This window comes from Typopeltis vanoorti, chromosome 12 (genome assembly GCF_054136105.1).
Source record: "Typopeltis vanoorti isolate ZY-2024b chromosome 12, IOZ_Tvanoo_1.0, whole genome shotgun sequence".
Lineage (NCBI taxonomy): Eukaryota > Metazoa > Arthropoda > Arachnida > Uropygi > Thelyphonidae > Typopeltis > Typopeltis vanoorti.
In genome coordinates, this window is record NC_143560.1 from 92,896,475 (window position 1) to 92,922,525 (window position 26,051).

At 37.1% G+C, this 26,051-nt stretch overlaps 1 protein-coding gene across 1 annotated transcript in view; it reads left to right on the forward strand.

Moving 5' to 3' along the window:
- LOC150101006 (venom factor-like) overlaps positions 1-26,051 on the forward strand; it is a 697,967-nt gene that overhangs the window by 621,132 nt on the left and 50,784 nt on the right. The window contains exons 38-39 of the mRNA XM_090401101.1: positions 2,010-2,099; positions 23,344-23,463. Of these exons, the coding sequence (XP_090257227.1) occupies positions 2,010-2,099; positions 23,344-23,463 (210 nt within the window). The remainder of the gene's footprint in view (positions 1-2,009; positions 2,100-23,343; positions 23,464-26,051) is intronic.

Sequence of the window (26,051 nt, forward strand, 5' to 3'; positions counted from 1 at the left end):
TGATAAAAGGGAAATATAGTCACCTGGACACATTTGTGTCTTTTAAGTAGTGCAAGCCCAATGCTGAGGATTGCATTCTCATAAGCTCTGTTAAAAAATTTGAAACTTTCTATATATGAGGGGTTCTGAAAAGTTCTCGGCCTAACAATGAAAAAATGAATTTATAATCTCAAAATTATTTTTATAGAGCCTGTGTAGCTCAGTGGATGTGGCGTTTGCACACCACCACGCTTGGCCGCACGAAGGAAGTCTTGGTTTCGAGTCTAGTCGACGATTAGAGGAAATTTTTCTAAGCCTTTTTTCGACCGGTTCCCGAGTTAGTCGATCTCTGGCACGGGCAAGCAGGTTTTTCCTCCCAGAAACTCGGGTTTTTCGTCCTGTAAACTCAAGAAAATCGACCGTAGAACCCACATTATTTCAGACATTAAATATATTGTGTTAAGGTTAGGGACCACGAGATGGCGGCACATTTGAGCCGTCTCTCTTCACTGCGTACCGCTTAATTAGTGATAGCCTTGGGCCATCTGTCTCTGATTGGGTACCAGTGGAGATTGAACTGCCCACTCAGTCTCCAAAAGTTAGATAGGGCTAAGTGGCCTCGCCTACTCCCGTATATATGGGAATAAAAAGGCGTTAGCTGATTTTTTTTTTTTTTTTTAATTATTTTTATTTTTAAACATAATCTCCCTTAAGACTAATACATTTATTCCAGCGCCATTATCCTGTCAATTTTTGCAGATCAGTAAGATCTGCAAAATACAGCTCTACAGCTGCAATCACTTCTTGATTCAAAGAAAAATGCTGACCAGTGAGGAAGAGTTTTAGTTTTGGAAAGAGAGAGAAGTCAGAGAAGCCAAATCTGAGGAATAGGGTTGATGTTCCAACAATTCATAGTGTAGATCCCTTAATTTTCCCATTGCCAAAACACTTTTGTGGGCATTGTCCTTATGAAAGATAATTTTTTTCTTCTGCAAATTGGGTCTTTTCTCTCGAATTTTTTCATCTGGTCTTGTTAAAAGATCGGAATAATATTCCCCGGTTATTGTTTTACCCCTAAAACACCGATGCCATGACCTTTCCTGCTGATGGAACTGGCTTTGTCTTCTTTGGCACTGAACAACTGGTTTCTATCCACTATTTTGACTGCTGTTTGGATTCTAGTGTTTTATGGTGAATCCGAGTCTCATCCATAGTAATAAATCATTACACAAAATCAATTTTATTCTTGTTAAAATGCTCCAAGCACTGTTCAGAAATTTTCATGCGAGCGCATTTTCGATCTGCTGTGAGGCGTGACCCATTTTGTGCAAAGCTTTTTCATATGCAATTCTTCTTGCAAAATATATCCTACACGTTCTTTTGAAATGCCTATAGTCTCAGCAATTTCACTCACTTCCTGTCACCCAATACCATATTGTGCACTTGATCAGTGATTTTGGTGTTGTTACACTTTTTTGGGCGTGGATCATCTTCAAGGCTGATATGGCCATGTTTAAACTCAGCAGCCCATTTCTTAATTGTCAAAAATGAAGGAGAAGAGTGCCCATAAACTTTTATGAACTTCGAATGAATTTCTTTTGGCGTTACACCTTCTTTTACCAAGAATTTTATAACCACACAATACTCAATTTTATCTGTATCAAGGGATACAGGCAACACTTTTGCTTGAGACAGTTGTATAAAACAAACTACTTGATAGAATGACTTGCAATTTCACATGGATGCTTATGACAGATGTACCAACTTAGAAAAAAAAAATCTTGCCATCTATGGTTGAGGCCGAAAACTTTTCAGACCACCCTCGTACTTTGATAAATATCAAAATATATACACATCATTCAGATTCATATTGCATTTGAGTTTGTGTATGTGATAAATTAGCATACTATATGATTATATTTTATTTTGCATGCATGAAATACATAAATATTGTACTTAGTTTTCTTCTCTCAGGGAAGTTTAATTGGAAATGTGCTATTTTTATAAATATTTTTGAAAATTTTTTCTAGGTGAATCATGTACTAAGTTCTACAGTCCAGATCAAAACAGTCCATTGATTCGAACACATTGTAATGGTAACCTTTGCCAATGTCTTGAAGGTTAGTCCTATACAAACATATTGTGGCATATTCATATTTTATATATATATATATATATATATATATATATATATATATAGCTGATAATGAGTAAATTAAATATCATTGATATTTAAAATAAAACTTAATTTGTGTAGAAAGAGCTTCAGGGAAAGAGAAGAATGTGTACATTAATCTTTGCTGTTTTCTCATCATTACATTGCGGTTTAACCCCCCAACCCTCTACGACGTCTATATACGTCGAGATAAATCTGGATACAAAGCTCTAAAACCCATTGAATAACATGGATAGGAAGTGCAGTTTGGTGTCACTATTTCATCCACATTGGCCGGTAGGGAGATTAAGCCAATAAGAATACAATTTGATCTGCTAAATCCCAAACTGCAAGTCCATCCTTGTTGGTTTAGTATCCAGGGTGCACCATGAGAAGGTGAGGATTGGACATTAGGTCAGAAGCCCCAGTAAGTCATCTGCATTTCTTAAAAGGCTACATGGAGGTCTCCTCCCAGTTATACAACTTTGACAGTTAAGCACTCCTCGTGCATCATGTACATTTACTGAGAATTATTATTTTTATGGCTATTGAGCCTATTTTTGTTTAGGATATACTCCTAAAGAAAAATAGGCTCAATAACCATAAAAATAATATTTACTTAGAAGAGTAATGTGGGAATTTTCCCAGAAATAATACCTTACTGAGAATGTTTTGTTGTTTTTTATTACTATTACTATTATTACGGGCAACTCCAGGGAGTCATTGGACTCATCGAGGGAGGCCCCAAATCATATTCATCACAACTATTTGACATTCATACAGTATCTATCATACCTCGCCTTAAACTCATTCACTGTCACAGCATCCACCACAGACTCAGGGAGCGCATTCCACTCATTCACTACTCTAAAAGTAAAGAACCCAGCTCTAACACCTTTACTAACCACACTTTTGCCCAGTTTCCATGGATGTCCCCTAGTCCTCCCACAACCAGCCCTGTTCTCAAAAATATCTTCTGAATTGATTTTATAGAAACCCTTCAGTAATTTGAATGTCTCAATCATATCTCCCCTCCTCCGCCTATCAACCAATTTTTGCAACCCACAAATCCTCAACCTGTTCTCATACGGTTCATTCCACAGACCTGCTATCATCTTGGTCACTCGCCTCTGGATCCTCTCCACCTCCTCCCCATCAAGAAGAAACCTAGATGACCAAATCTGAGCACAGTAGTCTAGATGGGGTCTTATCAAGGCTCGATACAGAGGAACAATAACCTGCTTGTCTCTGCTTGTCATCGTATTCTTCAGCAACCAAGTGATTTGATGAGCTGTTTTGGTCACTTTTGCAATATGTCCCCTAAATTTCAATTTCTTATCTACCAACACTCCTAAATCTCGTGCCTCATCAATTTCCTGGAGCACGGTTCCACCAATGCAGTAAACTGCCGCCAATCTTTTCACCCCAAAATACATAACCTTACATTTTGCCACATTAAACTGACATCCATTCTCCTTAGCCCAGACCTCCAATCTATCCAAATCATCCTGCAAAATTTTGACGTCATCTGCATTCACTATTGCCCTACCCAACTTCGCATCATCCGCAAACAAATGAACTGTTCCTCTCAGATCATTTCCTATATCATTTATGAACAAATTAAACAGCAGTGGTCCAAGAACAGATCCTTGTGGCACACCACTAGTCACAGGCCGTCTTGTGGACTCTACTCCCGAGTAAACCACTCTCTGATATCTCTCCGTCAACCACCCTCCTACCCATCTCACCAACCCTATGTCCATTCCCATATGCTGCAATTTACTGATTAGAATTCCATGTGGAATCCTGTCAAAGGCTTTGGCAAGGTCCAGTAGAATCACCTTAAACCAATTACCCTTATCCAGTTCAGCCGTCACTGTGTTATAATACGTGAGCAAGTTACTGAGGCATGACCTACCCTTCACAAAACCATGCTGTCCCCGATACAGTATCCCATTTTCTTCTATCCAATCTTGTATTTTCCTCTTGACTATTTTCTCTAAGACCTTGACAATGATTCCTGATATGCTAATCGGTCGGTAATTTACTACAGCAGTCTTGGAACCACCTTTATGCAGTGGAACTATTTTCCCCTCTTTCCACCCGCTCGGGACTAACCCAGACCCGAGACTCAAATTAAACAAAATGGTCAAGGGTACTGACAATTCTTTAGCTGCTTCTCGTACAACACAAGCTGGTATACCATCCAATCCCACAGATGTATTGACATTGAGGTTATGCAATAGACTACTCACCTCCACTTCATTAACCACAATTCCCGTATAATCTACTGGTTTCTTCGTTTCTGCAATGTCACCACCTGGATGATATACTTTTGCAAAGTGCTCACTCAGTAACTCAACTATCTCAACTGATTCAGTTACCTCCCTACCATCGGCATTCTTTAAAATCAATCTGCCATGTGCATTTTTCCTTTTACTTGCTACATATCTAAAAAACTGTTTAGGATTCTCTTTAGCCTGCATGGCCAATGTTCTTTCGTAATCCTTTTTGGCTTTTCTTACCACACTCGTCACCCTTCTGGCCTGCGCTTTATACCGTTCATGTGCCTGCCGGTCACCCTTCTCCTTAAATTCCCTCCATAGTTGTTTCTTTTTTTGCAACTCAAGCTTAATGGTGTTATTCATCCATTTAACCCCTACTTGATTTATTATTCGGACTCTAGGTATACAGTCAGCCATTGCTTCTTGCAAGCACTTCTTAACTACCTCCCATGCACTATCAACTTCTAGTCCTTGCAGTTGTACATGCCATGGCACTGAACCAATCAAACTCCTAAGCTTGTCATACTTTCCAGCCCGATAATTCCACATGTACCCTGTCTTAATTGAAAATTCTACACCTTTAGCCATCTCCCAAGTTAAGACCCTATGATCACTCTCACCGATTGGTGGCAATGTGGTCATATTTGTTACAGCCAAATCCTCAGATGTAATTACTAGGTCAAGTACTCTCTGACCCCTAGTATTTTCCATTACATGCTGTCGCAGATAGTTATCCCTTAATAACCGCATAAAATCCAGTTCCTTCCTCCCGTGTGTCCTCTCCTCACTTTAATCAATGCGACCATAGTTGAAATCTCCCATAATAATCACCCTCCTTCCACCCATTTCTTCTATTTGCTTGTGCATACTGTCACCACCATGCTTTCTGCAATTATAAAGTGTATTTTCTTCGAAGTGGATGGAAATTTTTTTTTATAGTTTTCATAAATTATTTAAAAAATAAAAATTAAATAACATATTACAGTGTAATGGGAATTGAACATACATAACTTCATTAGATTCAGTAAGTGTATATGATGGATTTTTTTTAAAAAAAAGAGAGGTGGTTTGTAATTGAAAAATGAACATCATGAAAGAATGTTCTGAAAGGGTGCCACAAATGTTGATAATTTCAAGAGCAAGATAAATGACTGTTGCGGAGCATATAGATGGGGATGAAACTACTGGAGTGAATGAATTTGAATGATGGGAGAACAAATTGGAAAAAGATAACATGAAGTGGTGGTAAATGTGGAGAATGTGTATGTGTTATTTTTTCAATTAATGCTATCTCACAGAGTCTTTCATAAGGATGTGATGCAAAATGTGAGATTAGGTGATTGAAGAAAAATCTATTGAGCAGTATAACATAAATGGAGAGAGAAAGTATACTATAAAAGAGTTGGGGGGGGATAGAAAAAAGAGAGTATTGTTTGACAATTCCATGATGAGATAGTGACAAAATCTCATGTTTTCTTGGCACAAAGATTAAAAATGTGATTATCTGATTAGAATAGAAAGAGTTCAAAGTTTTAGCAGACAGCAATGTTTTAAAAGATGATAAGTATATGGAATGATAGAGGTTAAGTTACTAGAACAAGTGAAAAAAGAAGAAAGAGAGTGAATAAAGATTATAAGACTATATCTGCAGTATAATAAAATCAAATAGAGAAGGGGAAAAAAAAAGCCATAATAATAGCAAAAATCAAAGCACAGATTCTGTAAAAGGATTGGCATGCATTTTGCAGACACAGAGTGAATTTGATGGTCTGCACTTTAATGGAATTGTAGAATCATGAAAACCAGGGCTTTTGGTGCGTGTGTGTGTGTGTAGAGGCAGGGGGGATGCAAGTGAAACATTTGAAGTGAATGAGTGCGAAAATGGGGATGATCATAGAATGATTCAATTTTTCAGCTTTCAGGTCTGAATTGGGGCAGTTACTAAAAATATAAAGATACCTGTGACTGAAGGGGATATCATTTTAATATATAGTACACTGCATACAAGACAAGTGATTTTTTGAACATTATTAGGAGTGTTTATCTTGTTTTTATGACACTCCATACAATGTAATGTACTCATTACCACAGGATGAATGGTTTGTGGTTCCAAGTAAGAGAGAAGTGAAGAACATCAATGATGAAAGGCACAAAAGTGGGAGTATCACAGAGAATGTAGTTGGAGTGAACAATAGAGAATGAAATATGAAAGTATAAAAGAAGTGGTGGAAGTTAATGTGATGTGATGACAGTGATGAGAGAAATAATGCACTTATATGGTTCTTTCATAGGACCAAATGTGAGCTACAGCCACTTGAGACACATTAAGCATGTTGAACAGAAGAGAGGAGAATGAAAAGAGACATTTAAGACAGAGCACTGTACAGTGATTCTATGATAAGAGGTGTGCTTGATGAAAACATGACAATCATATTTCCTTGGTGCTGAGGTCAAACTTGTTAGTAAGGCTGTTAAAATGCAGAAAGAGAAAGTAAAATAGTTTATTGTTTTGGCAGGCATGAATGATTTGAAAGGATTACTTGAAGCAAAAAACTTATTTTAAATTGAACATTGGCACAATTTAAAATAAGTTGATAGGAAAATTGTTCAGGAGCTGCAGTTTATAATATGAGAGTATAATATGGAGTGAATTTAATGGACAAAATGGTTGTATATGACATTTGGAGAAACCGTTGTTCAGTAAAAGAAAAGCACAAAATAAGAGATACAGTAAGTGTGGAACTTGTGGGACAAATGAAAGTGAGAATGGGAGTGATCATACAGTACTAAATGTAGTTTCTCTGGTCCTGAAACTGTATGGGGTGGTAATTACAACACAAGGGAGTGGACCCAAGGACACGTTGAAATTGATGAGTACAAATGCATGCCACAAGAATCAGGAATAGAACAAGATTTTGACATCGATCGTTCATCTTTATCAAAAATTATCAGCATTAGCGACTTAGTTGATGGAAGAGGGTATACATATAGAATTCATTATCATCATCAAATTCCTGATATATATCCACAGGGAGGGGTGTGCAGTATATTATATAGTACTACATGAAAAAAAGTTACACTATTACTCACTTCTGATCTGCAATTTTCCTCCAAATTAATCTGTTATCTGTCAAGACTCCAACATTATTAGATCTTACATTTCTGTCTTCTAAGGCACTTTTTACTATCAATCTACCTATATCTTGGTCTTCCTCCTACCAACCTGGCAAGGAACACTGGTTTTGCTAATTTTTCGTTTCCCATTCTTTAATTGACCATACTATCTGAGATTAGCTCTGCTAACACATTCCTGAATGCTAACAATATCCAGTTCTTTCATAATATCTTTATGAAATAAATAATATATTGTCTTTGTCTTGTTACAGCTGACCTTCTTTCCATATCTGTTACAACAGTTATTCAGTTTAGTCAGGGAATCTTGCAGACTTGTAATGGATTTATTTAGAAATATATCATCATCCACATAAAGTTAAGAGCTGAGATTAACATGTCCAATTTTGATATCAGGTTTAATACCACTTTCCTTCACAATATTATTATTATTATTATTATTATTATTATTCAGGCCTCCATGGAGTCAAAAGACTCATCGTGGGAGGTCCTTCCTAAGAACATAAAGTCTGTCAAGACTCATCGAGGGGAGGTCCCCCCTAAGAAACACAAAATCTATCATACCACTCCTTAAACTCATTGACCATTCTCGCTCTCACCACTCCATCAGGCAATGCATTCCACGGTTCAACCACCCTCCACGCAGAGAAACCACTCCTCACCCTCTTGCTCACAGTTTCCTTTCATAACTTCCAGGGATGGCCTCTTGTCATCACTCCTTCCCGCTGTTCAACCAAGCGAAAGAACTCCCCAGTGTCAACCCTGTAACCACCTCTCAACAGTTTAAAAGTCTCAGTCATATCACCTCTTCTTCTTCTATCCCCCAAACTCTGCAGTCCACATTCCCTCAGCCGATCCTCATAACTATCCTTGTACAGTCCTGAAACCATCTTTGTTATCCGTCTTTGTATCCTTTCCACAGTTAATTTATCCCCTTCAAATCCTGGGGACTAAATCTGAGAACAATAGTCCAAGTGTGGTCTGATCAGAGACTTATACAATGGAATGATAACCCTCTTATCTCTGCAGGTCAGTGTCCTTCTCATAATTGCAGCAATCCTCTGTGTTACCTTCATCACCTTTGCAATATGTCCCCTAAACTACAGGTTTCTATCAATCATCAACCCCAGATCTCTTGTCTCCCCTACTTCCTCCAGTATAGCTCCTACCATAGAGTATGCAGCATCCCATCGATGTTTCCCAAACTTCAAGACCTTACATTTTGCTGCATTAAACTGATACCCCATTCATTTTCCCATCTATATAAATTATTCAAATCCTCTTGCAGGGCTACCACATGTGCACTATTACTAATAATGCTTCCCAGCTTTGCATCATCCACAAACAACGGAATATTCCTTGCAATCCACTGGCAATGTCATCGATATAAAGGTTAAACAATATAGGTCCTAGTACTAAGCCCTCTGGGACCCCCACTTGTAACCCTCTGCCTCCTTGAAACTGCTGCACCATACACAACTCTCTAATACCTATCAGACAGCCAATCCTGAATCCAGTTGACCAATCTGACATCCAGACCCATGTGCTGCAACTTAAATATCAGCTTATCATGTGGCACCCTGTCAAATGCCTTTGCTAAGTCTAAGAAAATTGCAGTATATGCCTTTCCCTCATGTAATATTCTTCTAACTTTATTATAAAAGTCTAGCATATTGCTAAAACAAGAGCACCCTTTCACAAATCCATGTTGACTCTCACAGATAACATTACCTTCATCTGCCCAATGCTGTATACGGCCCCTCACGACTTTCTCCAATATCTTAACAACTACTGATGACACACAGACTGGCCTATAATTAGACACTTCCAGTCTGTTACCACCCTTATGCAATGGCACTATCTTACTGTCCTTCCATTCCCTGGGCACCTTTGCCAAAGCCAGACTTTCATTGAAAAGCCAGGTTAAAGGCACTATCAGTTTCCTAGCACATTCTCTCAAAACTCGTGGTGAAATACCATCTAGTCCCAAAGCTTTACTGACATCCAGAGTACTCAGTATCTGAAACACACTCTCCTCCTGTACCTCTAAACCTCGAACCAGCCCTATCCCTCTAGCATTAAAACTGACTCCTCTAGGATTAAATACTCCAATAAAGTGTTGATTGAACAATTTCACTGTGTCCTCTGCATCAGTTACTCTATTCCCATTTTTATCCCACAATTTCATTCTTCCACAGGCATTTCTCCTCCTACTGGCCACATAGCTAAAAAATTCCCTAGGATTTTCTTTGGATCTTAGGGCCAATCTCCTCTCATATTCCAGTTTCGCTTTCCTTACCACACTAGTCACTCCTCTGGCCTGTGTCTTATATTCTTCATGCATCTTCTCTTCACCTGTCTCCTTATATCTCTTCCATAGCCTCTTTTTCGCATGCAATTCCTGTTAAATATTGTTTGTTATCCACTTTACTCCAAATTGTGTCCTCTACTTCACTCGTGGTATACAACTTACCATTGCTGCTAACAAATATTCTTTCACAATTTCCCACGCACTAATGATATCCCGGCCTTCCAATTCCTCCATCCATGAAACTTCCCGAAGTTAACGTCTAAGACTATTATAATCACCTGCATTATAATTCCACATAAGTTCCCGTCTCTTTGATACTCCTGCATGTTTATTCATTTTCCAAGTCAAAACCATATGGTCACTCTCTCCAACTGGTGGGAGAGATGTCAACTCAGTTATTATCAACTCTTCTGATGTTATGACAAAATCCAAAACTCTTGAACCTCTTGTTCTCTCTGTTACATGTTGCCTAAGATATTTGTCCCTCAAGAATTCTAGAAATTCCATTCCCCTATTGCTACATGCATCTTCCTCTCTCCAATTTATACTACTGTAGTTAAAATCCATATCTATATGATCTATATGATCCATATAGATAAGGGTGTGGACCCAAGAGGATAATGAGGAGATTATGTATATCCTTGGGGAACAGATGGGATAATGTACATCCTTGTCTGACACCAGATTTAACATTAAACCATCTTCCTGTACTTCCTTCAATTCTTACTTCTGACTTACAACTCAAATAAAGACTAAGTATTGCTTGATATACACCATACAAGTGTAGCATTTTGAATAGCTTTTCTCTTCGCACCTTGTCATATGCCTTTTCCAGATCTACAAAACTTAAATACAGATCTTTGTTATATTCCCATGATTTCTCAAACTATTTATCATAATACAAGCTGAATCTAGCTTGTTCTTCACCAAGCTTCCCTTCCACAATACTTCTCAACCGTTTCTTAAGTATATATGGCAGAATAAATGGTGTGAGATGGATGAATAAAGAGATTAAGTATGCAATACAGAGAAAAGGACATTGTGGAGGCAGCATAAGAGAAGTGGAAATAACCAATTTCATGAGATCTACACAGACCAGGCAAGGAGGATGACTTCGTTGGTGAGGGTAGCTAAAAAGAGGTATCTCTTTCTTTTAGGGTTACACAGTGATCAGCATTCATATTTATAAATTTAGGGACATAAAAACACATGTGTTGAACAGATTATTTTATTAATTACTAATAAAATGAAACTTGACGTTTCAACCCCTGTATCGACGTCATCATCGGAAGGTTATAAGTGTATAAGGAACCAAGAGCATGTAGCTTGGGTCCTTATAGGGGTCGAAACGTCAAGTTTTATTTTATTAATAATTAATAAAATAATCTGTTCAACATGTGTGTTTTTGTGTCCCTAAATTTATAAATATGAATAAAGAGAGGTATGAACAGCAGTTAGCAAATGATGCCAAAAAAAATCCTAAGGAGTTCTTTCGATATGTAGCTAGCGAAAGAAATAATGATTATGGAAAGATGACATTGATTGATTGGAGAAAATGGTATAAAGACAGCTGCTGCAGAATGTGCGGTGGAGATGCTTAATGGGCAGTTCATAAAGGTCTTTCAATCTTGTGAATGTGACTTCATGGAGAGATTGAGAACAGTTATTGATGGGGAGTAGAGGCTGACTGTAAGTGAATAAGAGGTGTATGGGGGAGTTGAGTAAACTAGATGTTAATAAGGCTGTCGGGCTTGATAATATATCACCACGTATTCTGAAGGAATGTGCCAGTGAATTGACACCTGCCTTGACATATTTTTTTAATATGAGTCTTGCATCAGTCAAGTTCCTAAGGAGTGGAAGGAGGGCAAGATTGTGCCACTTCAAACTATAGGCCTATCTGTGTGTCAGGTGTTGTGGTTAATTGTTGGAGAAGTTTGTGAGAACTAGGATCCAGAGTTGGGTTGACAACAATGGTATTATCTTTGATGGACAGCATGGATTTGCTAAAGGGAGGTCATGTTTTAGTAATCTACTTACTTATTACAATAAGACTGCTTCCTTGGACAGAGGAGAAGGATACACAGTAATATACTTGGATTTCGCAAAGGCTTTTGATAGAGCACCTCATGATAAGTTGACAGTCAAACTAGAGCAGATGGGGTTGGATATTAGACTAGTGCATTGCATTGGAGATTGGCTATCTGAGGTATCAACAAGTTGTGTATGGGGGGTGCAATATCCAAGAAAAGGACAGTCACTAGTGCAGTGCCTCAGGGGTCTGTTTTAGGGCCATTACTGTTTAACTTGTATATTAATGATATTGGTGAAGATTTGGATGGAGATATTAATTGTTTGCAGATGATGCAAAGTTGGGACGAACCATGAAGAGTAGTGAAGATGTTGTGGCCTTACAAGATGACTTGAATAAATTGAGTGATTGGGGATGCGAGTTCAATGTTGCAAAATGTAAGGTTTTAAAATTTGGAAAACAAAGATGGGATGCAGACATTAAGACCCATAGAGGCCCTAAGCACTTTGGTGCTTGGGGCACCAAAAGATTTTGGTGCTCCATATATATGTAATTCAAAATATAAACAATAATAAACCATAAAATAAATTTTTATTTTTCAAAATGAAACAAAACTTATAGTAAGAATGAAAATAATGTTTATTTTTGTATACTTCAACTTTATTTAGATTTGAAAAGTTTTCTCCTACTTTTTTTAATTACAAAGTCTTTGATCTGATCCTCAAAATTAATCTTATAACACATCTGCTTGTATACTGAGTAGAGATAGGGCATTCAACCTGCCTTGTTGCATAGTTGTTCTGATGGGATTTTTAATAAACTTCAACTGAGAAAATGAACGCTCAGCTGAGCAATTTGTGACCATTAATGTTAAAAATATATGAAAGGCAATGTCTACATTTGGAAAGGCACACTCAATATTGTCTTCTACAATTATTTTATAAAGTTCAGCATGACTGAATCTTGTTTTTACATTTTTTGTTGCACTGAACTTATAGCGCACATATGAGTGAAACTGCTGAAGCTCAGCAGAGAAATTAGTGTTCAAGTCCTCTGGGTAAGCATTAATCAGCTTTTGACAACACTGAGAATACCTTTCAATTTCAGTAGATGAAGAAGTCACTGAAGTAGCATTATGTGGCACATCACTTAGAAAAGAAAATCTCTCTGATATTTCTTTGTATATCTCTCCCCTTCTTCTCATCTCAGCTTCAAGTTTGTCAACAATTGTGTAAAAGGTGGTGATACGAAATTTATCTCTGGCATTCAGATATACTTCTGGAGGAGCATCTCTGTCATTGGGTACCTTCTTTCTGATACGTTTGCAAGTTTGAGCTGCCTTGTAATCAACATCTGGTAGCACTTCCTTTGTAGCTGCTTCATATCTTTCAAATTCATTTCGTGAAGTGCACAATTGGTCAGCTAATGATCCATACAGATCTGCACATGTTTTTAAGTTGACATCCTCATTCTGTAGAGCTTGGCTTACTCTATGAAAATTTTGCAAAATCTCATCCCAAAAATTCAACATAAAAACGCATTCTCGGCTCTTGCATCATATTTGCAATATTATTTGCTTCTCTTCTACTGTCTCCTTTTTGTGACTGGTTCTTTGGCTATACAGTCTAATGCTTCTAAAATTTAAAGGAAAGATTTCACAATTGCTGCTGTTGCCATAGCATGTGCCTCCCATCTTGTATCAGAGAGGGATTTTAAGACATTTTCATTTCCAATACAACCTTTAAGAATTGTCCACTGGCTGGTTGAGGCTGAAAAAAAGGTAAACCGCACTGTAGAGAAGAAATTAACTGCCTCTTGACAGCAGTCAAGCACTTCACCCTACTTTTGAGCCATCAGTTGAATGAGTTCCTCACAGGTGGCTTTGGACAGATAAGAAAGATTTCCTTTGCCACAATTTCCATATTTCGCAATGTGACCTGCTAAAAATGGATCAAACTGACTTATGAGTTCAAGCAACCCTAAAAAGTTCCCATTTTGCAATGATCCAAATCTTTCTTCTTTTCCTCGAAAAGCCAAGTCACGTTCAGTTAACGTATGAATAACAGCTATGACATGCCTCAGGACATGTTCCCAGTAATCACACTCTTCTTGAATTTATTTTTCCAACTGTTCTTCCAACCCTACACCTTGTCTGCGAGTCAAGTATATGTTAGCATAGTCTCAGTGAGTAGTGCTTTTTTCATATTGATCAATTACAATAGTATTTTGCCAGTCACTGAACCCTTCTCTTGTAACAAAATGTGAGAAATTTTTAGTAGCAAACAGTTTACAAACAAAACAATAAAATGATCCTGTTGATGGTGAATACAATAACCACTCTCTCTTGTATTCCTCACCATTGGCTTTTGTCCCAACAAAACATTTCTGCGAACAGTATCTTACTGGTTTGCCACTACTGAAATGTCAGTAAGACTTGTCAAATGGCCCATTGTGGTGTTGACAGTCACTGGGTCCACAAGCAGTCCAATAAGCCACGTCATCAGCAGAGAAATCAAGCCACAACCCTGGATCTTTAGCTATATTTACTTCATCTTTTGCAGACTGAATCATTTCACTACCCTCACCATGCCCACTAAACTTTCATTTTCAGCAATTATTTCAACCTCAGAATGTTTTCTAAAGCAACTTGCATCAGCATTTGCAGTAGAGATATCAAGAGAATTTACAGACAAAGTGAGGTCAGTAGTGAGACATGTGCTAGATGAACCTGCCTGTGACACCTTGATGATTCCAACATCATCATATTTTGACTTTGAAGTGATCAAAATGGTATTTGTGTCCTCTTCTGATGATGGAGATTGGCTCTGATCAGGAATTGATATATAATGTTGTGGAACTTGTGTGAAGAAATCAGTCAGCTTTGCAGTCTTGGAATCTAATTCCATAGTCTCTCCTCTTGTTTCTTTTTTGATAGTTTTCGCTTTTGTGTACCACTTAACTACTTAACTGAACACATTTCATCTTGGTTCTTGAGATTTGTTAAATATTAGGTGGCAATCAACATAGTTACACATATCACAGGCAAAAATCATACGAACAATTTAATTTTCGGTTATATCTGAAGCTTGTGCTTTTGTGCTTTAATTAACTCTTATTTTACTGGAATCTCACTTCTGCGACAGCTAGGCCTTTTACTGGAGGCGCATTTCTGAGATAATCACGTGATTTGTTTTATATTTGCTTCTAGAGCCTTTTATAAGACAATTTATTAAAACGAGACCTAAAACAGATTTTTATTAGGAAAATAAAAAATAAAATGGTTATGTTAATTATAAGAAATTACCTCATTTGACGCAATGGTAGTGCCAGAAAGTGTCGTGAGCGATAATACGGTGTAAACGAACTGTCATGCACATGGTTAGAGTTTTATTAGGCCTTCTACATGTTATTGTTTATTAAAACAAAGTAGGTAACAGTAAGAAAAGATAAAAACAATGAAAAACTAATTAAAAGTTAATTTAAATTAAATTCGTCATCTAACTAAAGCAGAAATTCTGTGGTGCTCCCCCTCCATGATGCCCTAAGCACATGCTTATTTTGCTTAATGGTTAATCCAGCCCTGGATGCAGAATTTATACTTGGTGAGGATATATTGTTGGAGGTGGAGGAAATAACAGATTTGGGGGTGATAGTGGATAAGGATCTGAAATTTAGGGGGGACAGAGCCAAAATTGTGTAGACAACACAAAGGCTTCTGGGAATAATGCGGAGGACACTGACGTGTAAAAGTAGGGAGATTCTTGTTCCGTTGTATGAGGCTTTGATTAGGCCACACATGGACTATTGTGCCCAGATTTCGTCACCTGGTTTTCAGAAGGATGAAGAGATGTTGGAAAGGGTCCAAAGGCAACCGACTAAGGTAGTTTCTGACCTCTGGAATGTCGAGTATGAAGAAAGATTGAGAAGATGTAATTTCAAAGTCTGGAAGAAAGGAGATGTGATAGAGACCTACAAGTTGGTAAGGGGTTGTTATAGGATTAATGTTGGAGAAGTTCCACATAAAATAGTTCGAGATAGGGGGAGAACCAGAGGTCATCCCTGGAAACTGTATAAAGAGGGTGTGAGTAGGGGAGTGAGAAGCAGGTTTTTTTCGTGCAGAGTTGTGAATGATTGGAATGGCTTGCCTGAGAGTGTTGTGTCTGCAAGGAGTTTGAGTGTGTTTAAGACATGGTATGATGAGCTGTGTGTGTGTGTAATAGGACCTCCCAGATGAGTCTTTGACTCCATGAGTCTTGGGGTAATAATAATAATAATAATATGTATACATACTTGCATAAATCTTACCAGGAACACTCAGTAGAGAAATACCTCTGTAATTCTCACATTCAGTTTTATTTCCCTTTTTATATATGGGGTACTATGAGAGCTCTACTCCAATCATCGGGAATTTAGTTTTATCCGTAGTTCAGAAGGCATCTGTCCTGGCCTTCTGAACTATGCAGTGCAGCCACTGTAAGACTTTTATACCTCTGTACTTAAGCATTTCTGGTCGAATATCATCTACTCCAGCCTTTCAGGCTTTTGATGGCTTTTTCTACTTCAAATATGGATATGTATTCTTGATTGCATGCTTGGTCAGTATTTTTTACCACTATGCCATCACTGATTGTTTCATTTACCAATTTTTCAAAGTAATTGCTCCATACTTCAAGGATATCTTTCTCTCCGGTTTTCATATCACCTTGATCATCTCTAATTCCTTTTACATCACTCTTTCCTTCATTTCTGAGCTTTTTCACCAGTCTCCAGAATATTTTGCTGCTGTCTTGATATTTATTTTCTATGTTCTTACCAAAGTCTTCCCATGACTTTTGTTTAACTGGTTTTACATAGTGCTTAGCTTTCTTACATTTGTCTCTGTATTTGTGTATGTATATCTATTCTCTAAGAGCCCAAACTGACTTATTTGCCAGGAACTTTTGATGTGCTTTCTTCTTTTTTCTTCACTGCCTCTTTAACTTCCTGTGTCCACCATGGAGTTCTGATATTTGTATCCTTGCAGACAACCTCACCACATGCCTCTCTGGCTGAATCAATCAATGTTTTCTTCAGCATTTGCTACTGAATCTACAACATTTGGTTCCTGTACTCAAACTATTTCATTTTTTCTTGAACAATGTTTGTGTATTTTAGTTTACAGTTCAAATCTGAGAACTGCCCAACTTTTATTCGCTTTATAACTTTCTTACATGTTCTTATTTTCAATATGGAATTCAGTTTTATCCTGCTCAAGAATAAATGATGATCACTTCCAATTTCAAATCCTCTGTACGCTCTGGTGTCCTGCACTAGGGAGAAAACATCACTATCAACAATAACATAGTCACTGAGATTTTTCTTATTCCTTGCCACTTCTCTCCATATGAATTTGTGCACATTTTTGTATTAGTAATAACCAGTCCATGTCCTGAGCAGAAATCCAGTAGGTATTTGCCATTATTATTAGCTTTGCTCTTTTCTCCAAATTTTCCCAAAATATTTTTGTATGTCTGACAATCATTTCCTACTCTGTTATTTAGATCCCCAACAAGGACCAACTTTTTCTTTTTTCATTGTTTCAGTTGCTTTCCTCTAAAGCCTCAAAATATTCCTCCACTTCTACCTTAGTAGAATCTTCTGTGTGACCATAGGCACAGATAAGTCTCATTGTCCAGTTCCCCATTCTAATATTTACCCATATCACTCTGCTTGATATTGCTTGCCATTCAAGAAGATTAGCCTCATATTTTGTGTTCAATACTATAGCTACACCTTCTTTTCTGTGATTGTTATTGCCTGAATATAACATTTTGTATTTATTGCTCAGAAAGATCTCACCAGTTTTTGTCTTTTTTGTTTCAATCACCCCTATTATGTCAATCTGGTGGTACTTATCCAATTCCTCAGCTAGCTCCATTTCTTTGCCATTCAGGCTTCTCATATTGATAGTACCTATCTTGATCTCTAGTGATGTTGAGTTGGGGTTGTTCCAGGATTTGTTATAGGACAAATCCTGAAACAAATCTCTTAAAATTCACTGGTATGAACTCTATGACAAATTAGTCTCTTCAGAAAAAGCTGCTTGTCCTCGTTTGTTTTCAATTTCATGTTTCATTTTTTCTCATATTATTTAGTGAAGAATTTACTAACTCTGCTCAGAAGATATATTCCTCTCCAGGTTTTGCATTCTGTTGTATCTTTCATTGGTATTTTCACCAATAGTCCTGTATTCCAGTCATCTGGCCATTCTTTCTTTTTTTTTTTTTTTCTGTATTTTGTTTAGTAGAGGTAAGTATCTAAGCAGATGTATTTTTGCTTGTATATTGTCTATTCCTATTTTGTTATCTCTTCTATATGTATAGTTAATGTTTCTCTTTCAGTATTTTCTGTAAATGTGGTTTCCTCTATTGGAACTTTGCAATTTACTATATCTTGAAAGCATTCTATCTATGTCTTTTCTCATGCTGTTTTGAATAAATTCTTGCAGTCTACTCAGCCTCATTACACAGTTTAATGAATTTTCTTTTATCATCTCTTACACTTTTCTTTACTTGTCTGTGGATAACTTTATCTATTGTTTCTGGACTCTCTCACGTCCTGCAAAAATCTCCATTTATTTATCATTATGTGATTTATTTGGTTTTTAGTCTTTCCATATGATGAGATCTAGGTTTCTTTATGTATGTTCTTATGTTTAAAATGATACCTCCTATGATTAAGTTGTTAAATAGGCAGAAGGTCTTGAGTAATATTCCATTTTCATCTCCGTCCTTTTTTTCCCATCACTATTATCTTTGCCTGTATTTGCATTTTCCAGAAGTAAGAGTATATCTCTTATGCCAGTTTTGTGTAACTTTCTCTGTAGTTATGTCATAGAAATTTTTTTCTTGCCAGTCAGCACTATTTGTAGAGGAATAAATGTTTATTATAGTAAGATTTTTATACATAGCTTTTAATCTAGCTTTTTTTTTTTTTTTATTTTTTTCTGATACTGGGCTCCTCTCCAGTAGTGCCTTTCTTGCCACCATTGTCATCAGAGTGACGCCCTTTCCATGTTCATCCTCTAGGTTTCCAGGATATGACATATCTGTTTGATGTTAATGATATCTCACCAGTTCCATTCCATCTGATTTCACTTAATCCTAATATTTGTATTTTATATCTATCCATCTTGCTATTTAGTGTGTGTTTCCAGATTCATGCATTATCTTGATGTTCTAACATCCAATTTTGGCATGAAGATATCTTTTCCAAGACTTCTGTTTGTTGACTTCTCTAAGAGAGTTTCACCAACCTTTATAAATTCTTCTCCAATTCTTCATCAGAACTAGTCCAATTTCTTTCAATCCTTGACATTTCTATATTGGGAATTTTTTTTTAATGTATTATGGTTGCTAACCACAAGTATAAGTCCTCCTTCTTTCTCATTGTTGGTTGCTGCTTTAAGTTGGGAGAGAGGGTGAGATACAATAAGTGCAGGCTTTAGTAATCCTTACTGGGACTTCAGCTGTGGAGATGGATCAAAAAGAGGAACAATGCTTGGAAACAGGATGAAAAACATACAGTTACTGGGGGATAATTACCTGATGTGATGGAGAGGACTCAGGATTTGAGAGTGAATCCAGTAATAGCATTAGATGATGCAGCCACCAATACAGTTTTATTGTGGAAGGTTGTTAAACATGTGGAATTTTCGCTTAAGAAGGGAGTGGGACTACAAAGATAGTGATTATGAGAAACTTAGGAACAGTGCTATAGGAGAAGAATGCCAGCATTTATTGGAGGGAAGCACTATTAAACTGCATATTCAGGGGAGAATAAATCAAGCAGGATTTTCATGGATGAGCAGCAGGAGGTGGAGAGAATATAGATTAAAGGTGGTGATCATGTTTATGAACAATAGTTAAGGAAGCCAGTGTGGAGGGCTAAATCAAATTATGAGTGGAAAGTCACAGTAAAAAAATAGTTCAGTTACTTTTTTTTTTAATGTAGTTATCACTCACAAAAGGTTACTAGTAAACCTATATTTGTATATGGGTGGGCTAAGTTTTTTTATTTCCATTTTTGTAATTTTCTTTTTTTTTTTTTAAATTTAGTTTTACATGGTCTGGAAACCCCTGCTCTAAAGACCAAACATGGAACTTTTTCAAGCCACTTCAGGCCTCCAATAAGTGAGGCAATTGTCTCACACTGGGTGATGAAATTCATCTTCCATCTAAAGACAATCACAAACATCTATGCCCATAGCAGGATTCGAACCCACGACCTGTTGGTTGAAGAGCAGGTATGCTAACAACTTGGCCAACCAGGCCAGCTAAGTCACTTAGCCAGCCTGCAAATTGCAATGTGCTCACTAAGTGATCACTTTGCAATTTGCAGGCTGGCTAAATGAATAATAAACATTCTATATCATCCTTTCAAAATGTAACCATTATATGATATTTTTTGAAATGAGATAGACACATAGGACAATGCAGCATTTGCCATACATATCTCTCCTCTCTTTAAATTAGATGTTTGTACATACATGACAATGCCTAGTGGGTTTTTTTAGTGGAGAGATTTTCTGGGATTGGGAAGCATCTTCCTTTCAGTGTAAGGGTTTGTCACTAGGTGATACTTATCCCTATTCAGCGGCTTCTCTCATGTATGTAATACTGAAAAATTTCTCTTATGCAGTCAGTTGAAATCTGTAAATATTATGTTTTCCTTGTTTTTACTTCATACTGTGTCTTAGAATTTAGAACTATCATATGCAGGAGGTATAAACAGAGCTGCTCATGTCTGACTTGTCAGCTGTTTGCAATATTCTTACTGTATTCTATTTCACACTTAGCTTAGCTCAAGTTCCATAGGAATGGAAAGAGAGCAAAATTGTTCTGTTTCATAAAGCATGTGATAAGACTAAGGTTTTCGAATTATAGGTCAGTCTGCTTGTCTGGAGTTGTGGTAAAGATGTTAGAGGATAGTGAGGACAAGAAGTCTTTTTAATGGACAGCATAAATTTGCTGAAGAAAATCAATTATTAATCTACGTACTTATTATAACAAGGGGAGAGATGCCTACACAGTAGTATATTTAGATTTTGAAAAGGTCTTTGATAGATTCCCACATGACAAGCTAGTAATGAAATTGGAACAGATCAGGTTAGATCAGAGATTGGCTGTCTGATAGGTATCAGCAAATTGTGTATGAGGGAGTGATATCCAAGATGAGGAAAGTCGCTAGTGATGTGCTCCAGGGATCTGTTTTGGCTTGTTTAATTTGCATGTAAATGACATTGGAAAAGGCTTGAATGGTGATATACAGTTATTTGAAGATGATGCCAAATTGGGAAGATTTATGAGGAGTAGAGCAGATGTTGTAGCCTTGCAAGAGGACTTGAATATTTTGATGCAATGAAATGGCAGCACAATTCACCCAAAGTGTAAGGTTTAAATTTAAGATATATGGTGATATCTTAGAGTAGTTGGAGGTGATGGTGGATAGGGATCTGAAATTTTGGAGAAATTTTGCCAAAATTGTGGATTATGGCAATGATGAAGAGAAAACTGACATAGAAAAGTGAGGTTGTTATGATTTCATTATATAAAGATTTGATTAGACCACATATTGATTACTGTGCACAGATTTGTCATATGGCTTTCAAAAGGATGAAGAAATGATTGACTGTGATAGTTTCAGTCTTTGGAATATTGAGTACATAGACAAATTGAGCGAATGCAAAATGGAGGGACCCGATTATTACAAAGTGGGTAAGGGGATAATTACAAGATTAATGTGGATTACATTTTTTCATACAATGGCTGGAGATTGGACAATCAGCCATCCCTGACAGTTGTATAAGGAGTGTCAGCAAGGGGATGAGGGGTAGGTTTTTTGCATGAAGAATGGTGAGTGGTTGAATTGCATTTAAGTCATAGTATGATGAGCTAGTTCTGTGTGTGTGAGAGAGAGAGTGAGTGGAACTTTCTCATAATGAGTCTCTTCACAAGATAATAATAAATAATGTACTATCATCAACAAAAGAAAGGATAGAATTATTCATCAGTGAGAGAAAGCTATTTATGTATAAAATTTGCTATTATTGATCCTCTCAAAGTCGGATTTGGATTTGCTTACAGTTGTTGTGTGTTTCATACCTCAGTGTAGGCTGAGGTATGAAGCTGTTGTTAAACTGGTTTTTTTTTATAGAAAATCTTCTGAAATTTTTGGAATAGAGAATGAAGGCCTTGATGTCAGTGAGAATTTTGCTAGAAGAACAGAAGTTCTGAGGTCCTGCTCATGTCAGAAAAAAGTAAAACTGAGAGTGGTTTTGGGGAGGAAGGAGAGGTGTTTGCAGGAGAAAAAAAAATTGAATTAACAAGAGAAGAGATGACTGCTTCAGTATACCTGGAAAGTTGCACATGTTCACTTGATGTAGAAAGTTTCTTACCTTTGGTTTGTTATATGTTAAAGATACCACAAAATTATATACTTGGTTTTAATCCTTTTTCCTAGGAAACAAAACAAAGTTTAGCATGTGAAATATATTCACATCTGAGCTACTTGTAATAGAGGCTAATGACTTTATATCGCTTGCCATAGTATGTATCCCATAATGCAAAGTACATCCCCTTTCAGGCATGTATAATGCAATGCATAATGGGAGAGGTCACTATCCAGACCCAGGAGAGATACCAAGGTTGAAGTAATGCAGAAGTCATATATATCTCATATATAAGTAGACAAAAGGTGCTTCACCTTATTAATGAAAATTCCTGATGAGAGAAAGATGTAGAAAGTTTTTTACCTTGGGTTTCATTAGCCTCTATGTTGTTATTATTATGTAATGCCTCCAAGGAATCCAAAGACTCATCGAGGGAGGGTACCTACTCTACAGCTCTCTGTCTCCACCACTCAGTCAATCAACTACAATGAACCTAACTGCACCAACGCCATCTAACTGTACACTATTATCATCACTGCCTTTTGGCTGGAGAGCAGATACGCTTACTACTCGGCTAACCAGATCAGCAAGTAGCTCAGACGGGAATATATTTCATGTGCGAAACTTTGTTTTGCTTCCTTTCCTTAGGAAAAGGATTAAAACCAAGTATAAAATTTCTTGGTATCTTTAACATAGAGTAAAACTTGAGTTTCTGGAAAGAAAGAGCCCAATCATTTAGTGCTCAGTGGGAAGTGATTAGGAGTGATTTTTTAATATATGTCAAGGGAGAAAGGTCAAGGGAAATGAGTGATTATATCTACAACTTTAGTAGGTGCGTGGTTAGCAAAGGTATCATGACTAGATTTTTCACTTGCTGAATAATGAATGAGTTGATGGGTTTGCTTGAAGTACTAGTGAGTGCATCATTAGCGAATAAGTTGAAGATGTGTGATATTCATTATATAAATTTGTGTTGAACTCCATGAAGGTGTCTAAATAATGATACTTTTCTTTCCCTAGGAGGTTGCCCTTCAAAAACTCCATTTGCAGAAATTACTCAAATTATGGGTTCAAAGGATCCCATAACAAGTGAATTAGAAGATAAAATTCTCTATATAGCTTGTGAAAAGCATGATTATGGTAAGTTAATATGATTTTGAATGCGAAACTTCAATCTTAAAATGTCCTTAAGGCATACTCATTTCATAATCATTAACAAATACATCTTTGTCATATATTCAAAATTAAAAAAAAAAAAAGCTATATCTTTCTTTCATGTTTTAATATAGGCATGGATGATAATTAATAATATGATAATCATAAAATATATAAAAATGATTATATAATATTAGCAGGAGACTTAAATGCAAGAATTGGGAAACATGAAAATCAATAATAATATAGGAATATATGGAGAACATACTCTAAACAGGAAAGTAAAAAATTGATCGACTTTGTAGTTTATAATAGCCTTAAAATAATGAAGTCTTTCTATAAACATAAAGACATATATAAATATACTTGAGCAGCAAGAGGATGGAAATCAGGATTAGATTACTTTAACATAAATGAAAAGACAAAGTTCTCTTTAGATATTAGAGTTCACAGAAGATATGAAATAAGTAGTGACCACTTCCTCATTAAAATAAAATTAAGATTACCACCTAAATGGCTACAAATAACAAGAACATTTGTTATTATTGTTCCGGGGAACTCCAAGGAGTCGACAGACTCATCGAGGGAGGCCCTAACATCATGTCTTGAACAACTATTCAACATTCACACAGTATCTATTATATCTTGCCTTGAACTCATTCACGGTCGTAGCACCCACAACAGACTCTGGAAGCTTATTCCACTCATTCACCACTCTCCAAGTAAAAAACCTAGCTCTAACACCCTTGTCAACCACGCTCTTGCCCAGCTTCCATGCATGGCCCCTAGTCCTCCCACCACCATTCATATTTTCAAAAATATCTTCTGGATCAATCTTATAAAAACCCTTCAGTAATTTGAATGTCTCAATCATATCACCCCTCCTTCGCCTATCGTCCAATTTCTGAAACCCACAAATCCTCAACCTATTCTCATAAGGTTCATTCCACAGACCTGCTATCATCTTGGTCACTTGTCTCTGGACCCTCTCCACTTCCTCCCCATCACGAAGAAACCCTGGTGCCCACTTCCTCATTAAAATAAAATTAAGATTACCACCTAAATGGCTACAAATAACAAGAACATTTGTTGTTATTGTGATTTGGTGAGCTGTTTTAGTCACTTTTGCAATGTGCCCCCTAAACTTGAACTCCCTATCCACCAGCACTACCAAATCCCTGGCCTCATCAATCTCCTGGAGTATGGTTCCACCAATGCGATATACTGCTGCTATTCTTTTCACCCCAAAGTGCATAACCTTACACTTTGCCACATTAAATTGACATCCATTTTTCCTAGCCCAGTCCTCCAAACTATCCAAATCATCCTGTAAAATTTTGACATCCTGTGCACTCACAATTGCTATACCCAACTTTGCATCATCAGCAAACAAGTGAACACTTCCTCTCAAATCCTTTCCAATATCATTGATGAACAAATTGAAAAGCAGTGCTCCAAGAACAGAGCCATGTGGCACTCCACTAGTCACAAGACGTCTTTTTGACTCCACTCCTGAATAAACCACTCTCTGGTATCTCTCCTTCAACCACCATCCTATCCATCTTACCAACTCTATATCTATCCCCATCTGCTCCAGTTTACTGATTATGGTTCCATGTGGAATCCTGTCAAAGGCCTTGGCAAGGTCCAGTAGTATCACTGTAAACCCATTACCCCTATCCAGTTCAGCCGTCACTGTGTTATAAAACGTGAGCAAGTTACTGAGGCATGATCTACCCTTCACAAAACCATGTTGTCCCCCATACAATATCCCATTTTCATCTATCCAATCCTGTATTCTTTTCTTGACTAATTTCTCTAAGACCTTGACAATGATTCCTGATATACTAATCGGTCGGTAATTTACAACAGCAGTCTTGGAACCACCTTTATGCAGTGGAACTATTTTCCCCTCTTTCCACCCGCTCGGGACTAACCCAGACCCGAGACTCAAATTAAACAAAATGGTCAAGGGTACTGACAATTCTTTAGCTGCTTCTCGTACTACACGAGCTGGTATACCATCCAATCCCACAGATGTATTGACATTGAGGTTATGCAATAGACTACTCACCTCCACTTCATTCACCACAATTCCCGTATAATCTACTGGTTTGTTCATTTCTGCAATGTCACCACCTGGATGATATATTCTTGCAAAGTGCTCACTCAGTAACTCAGCTATCTCAACTGATTCAGTTACCTCCCTACCATCGGCATTCTTTAAAATCATTCTGCCATGTACATTTTTCCTTTTACTTGCTACATATCTAAAAAACTGTTTGGGATTTTCTTTAGCCTGCATGGCCAATGTTCTTTCGTAATCCTTTTTTGCTTTTCTTACCACACTCGTCACCCTTCTGGCCTGTGCTTTATACCGTTCATGTGCCTGCCGGTCACCTTTCTCCTTAAATTCCCTCCATAGTTGTTTCTTTTTTTGCAGCTCAAGTTTAATGGTGTTATTCATCCATTTAACCCCTACTTGATTTATTATTCGGACTCTAGGTATACAGTCAGCCATTGCTTCATGCAAGCAGTTCTTAACTACCTCCCATGCACTATCAACTTCTAGT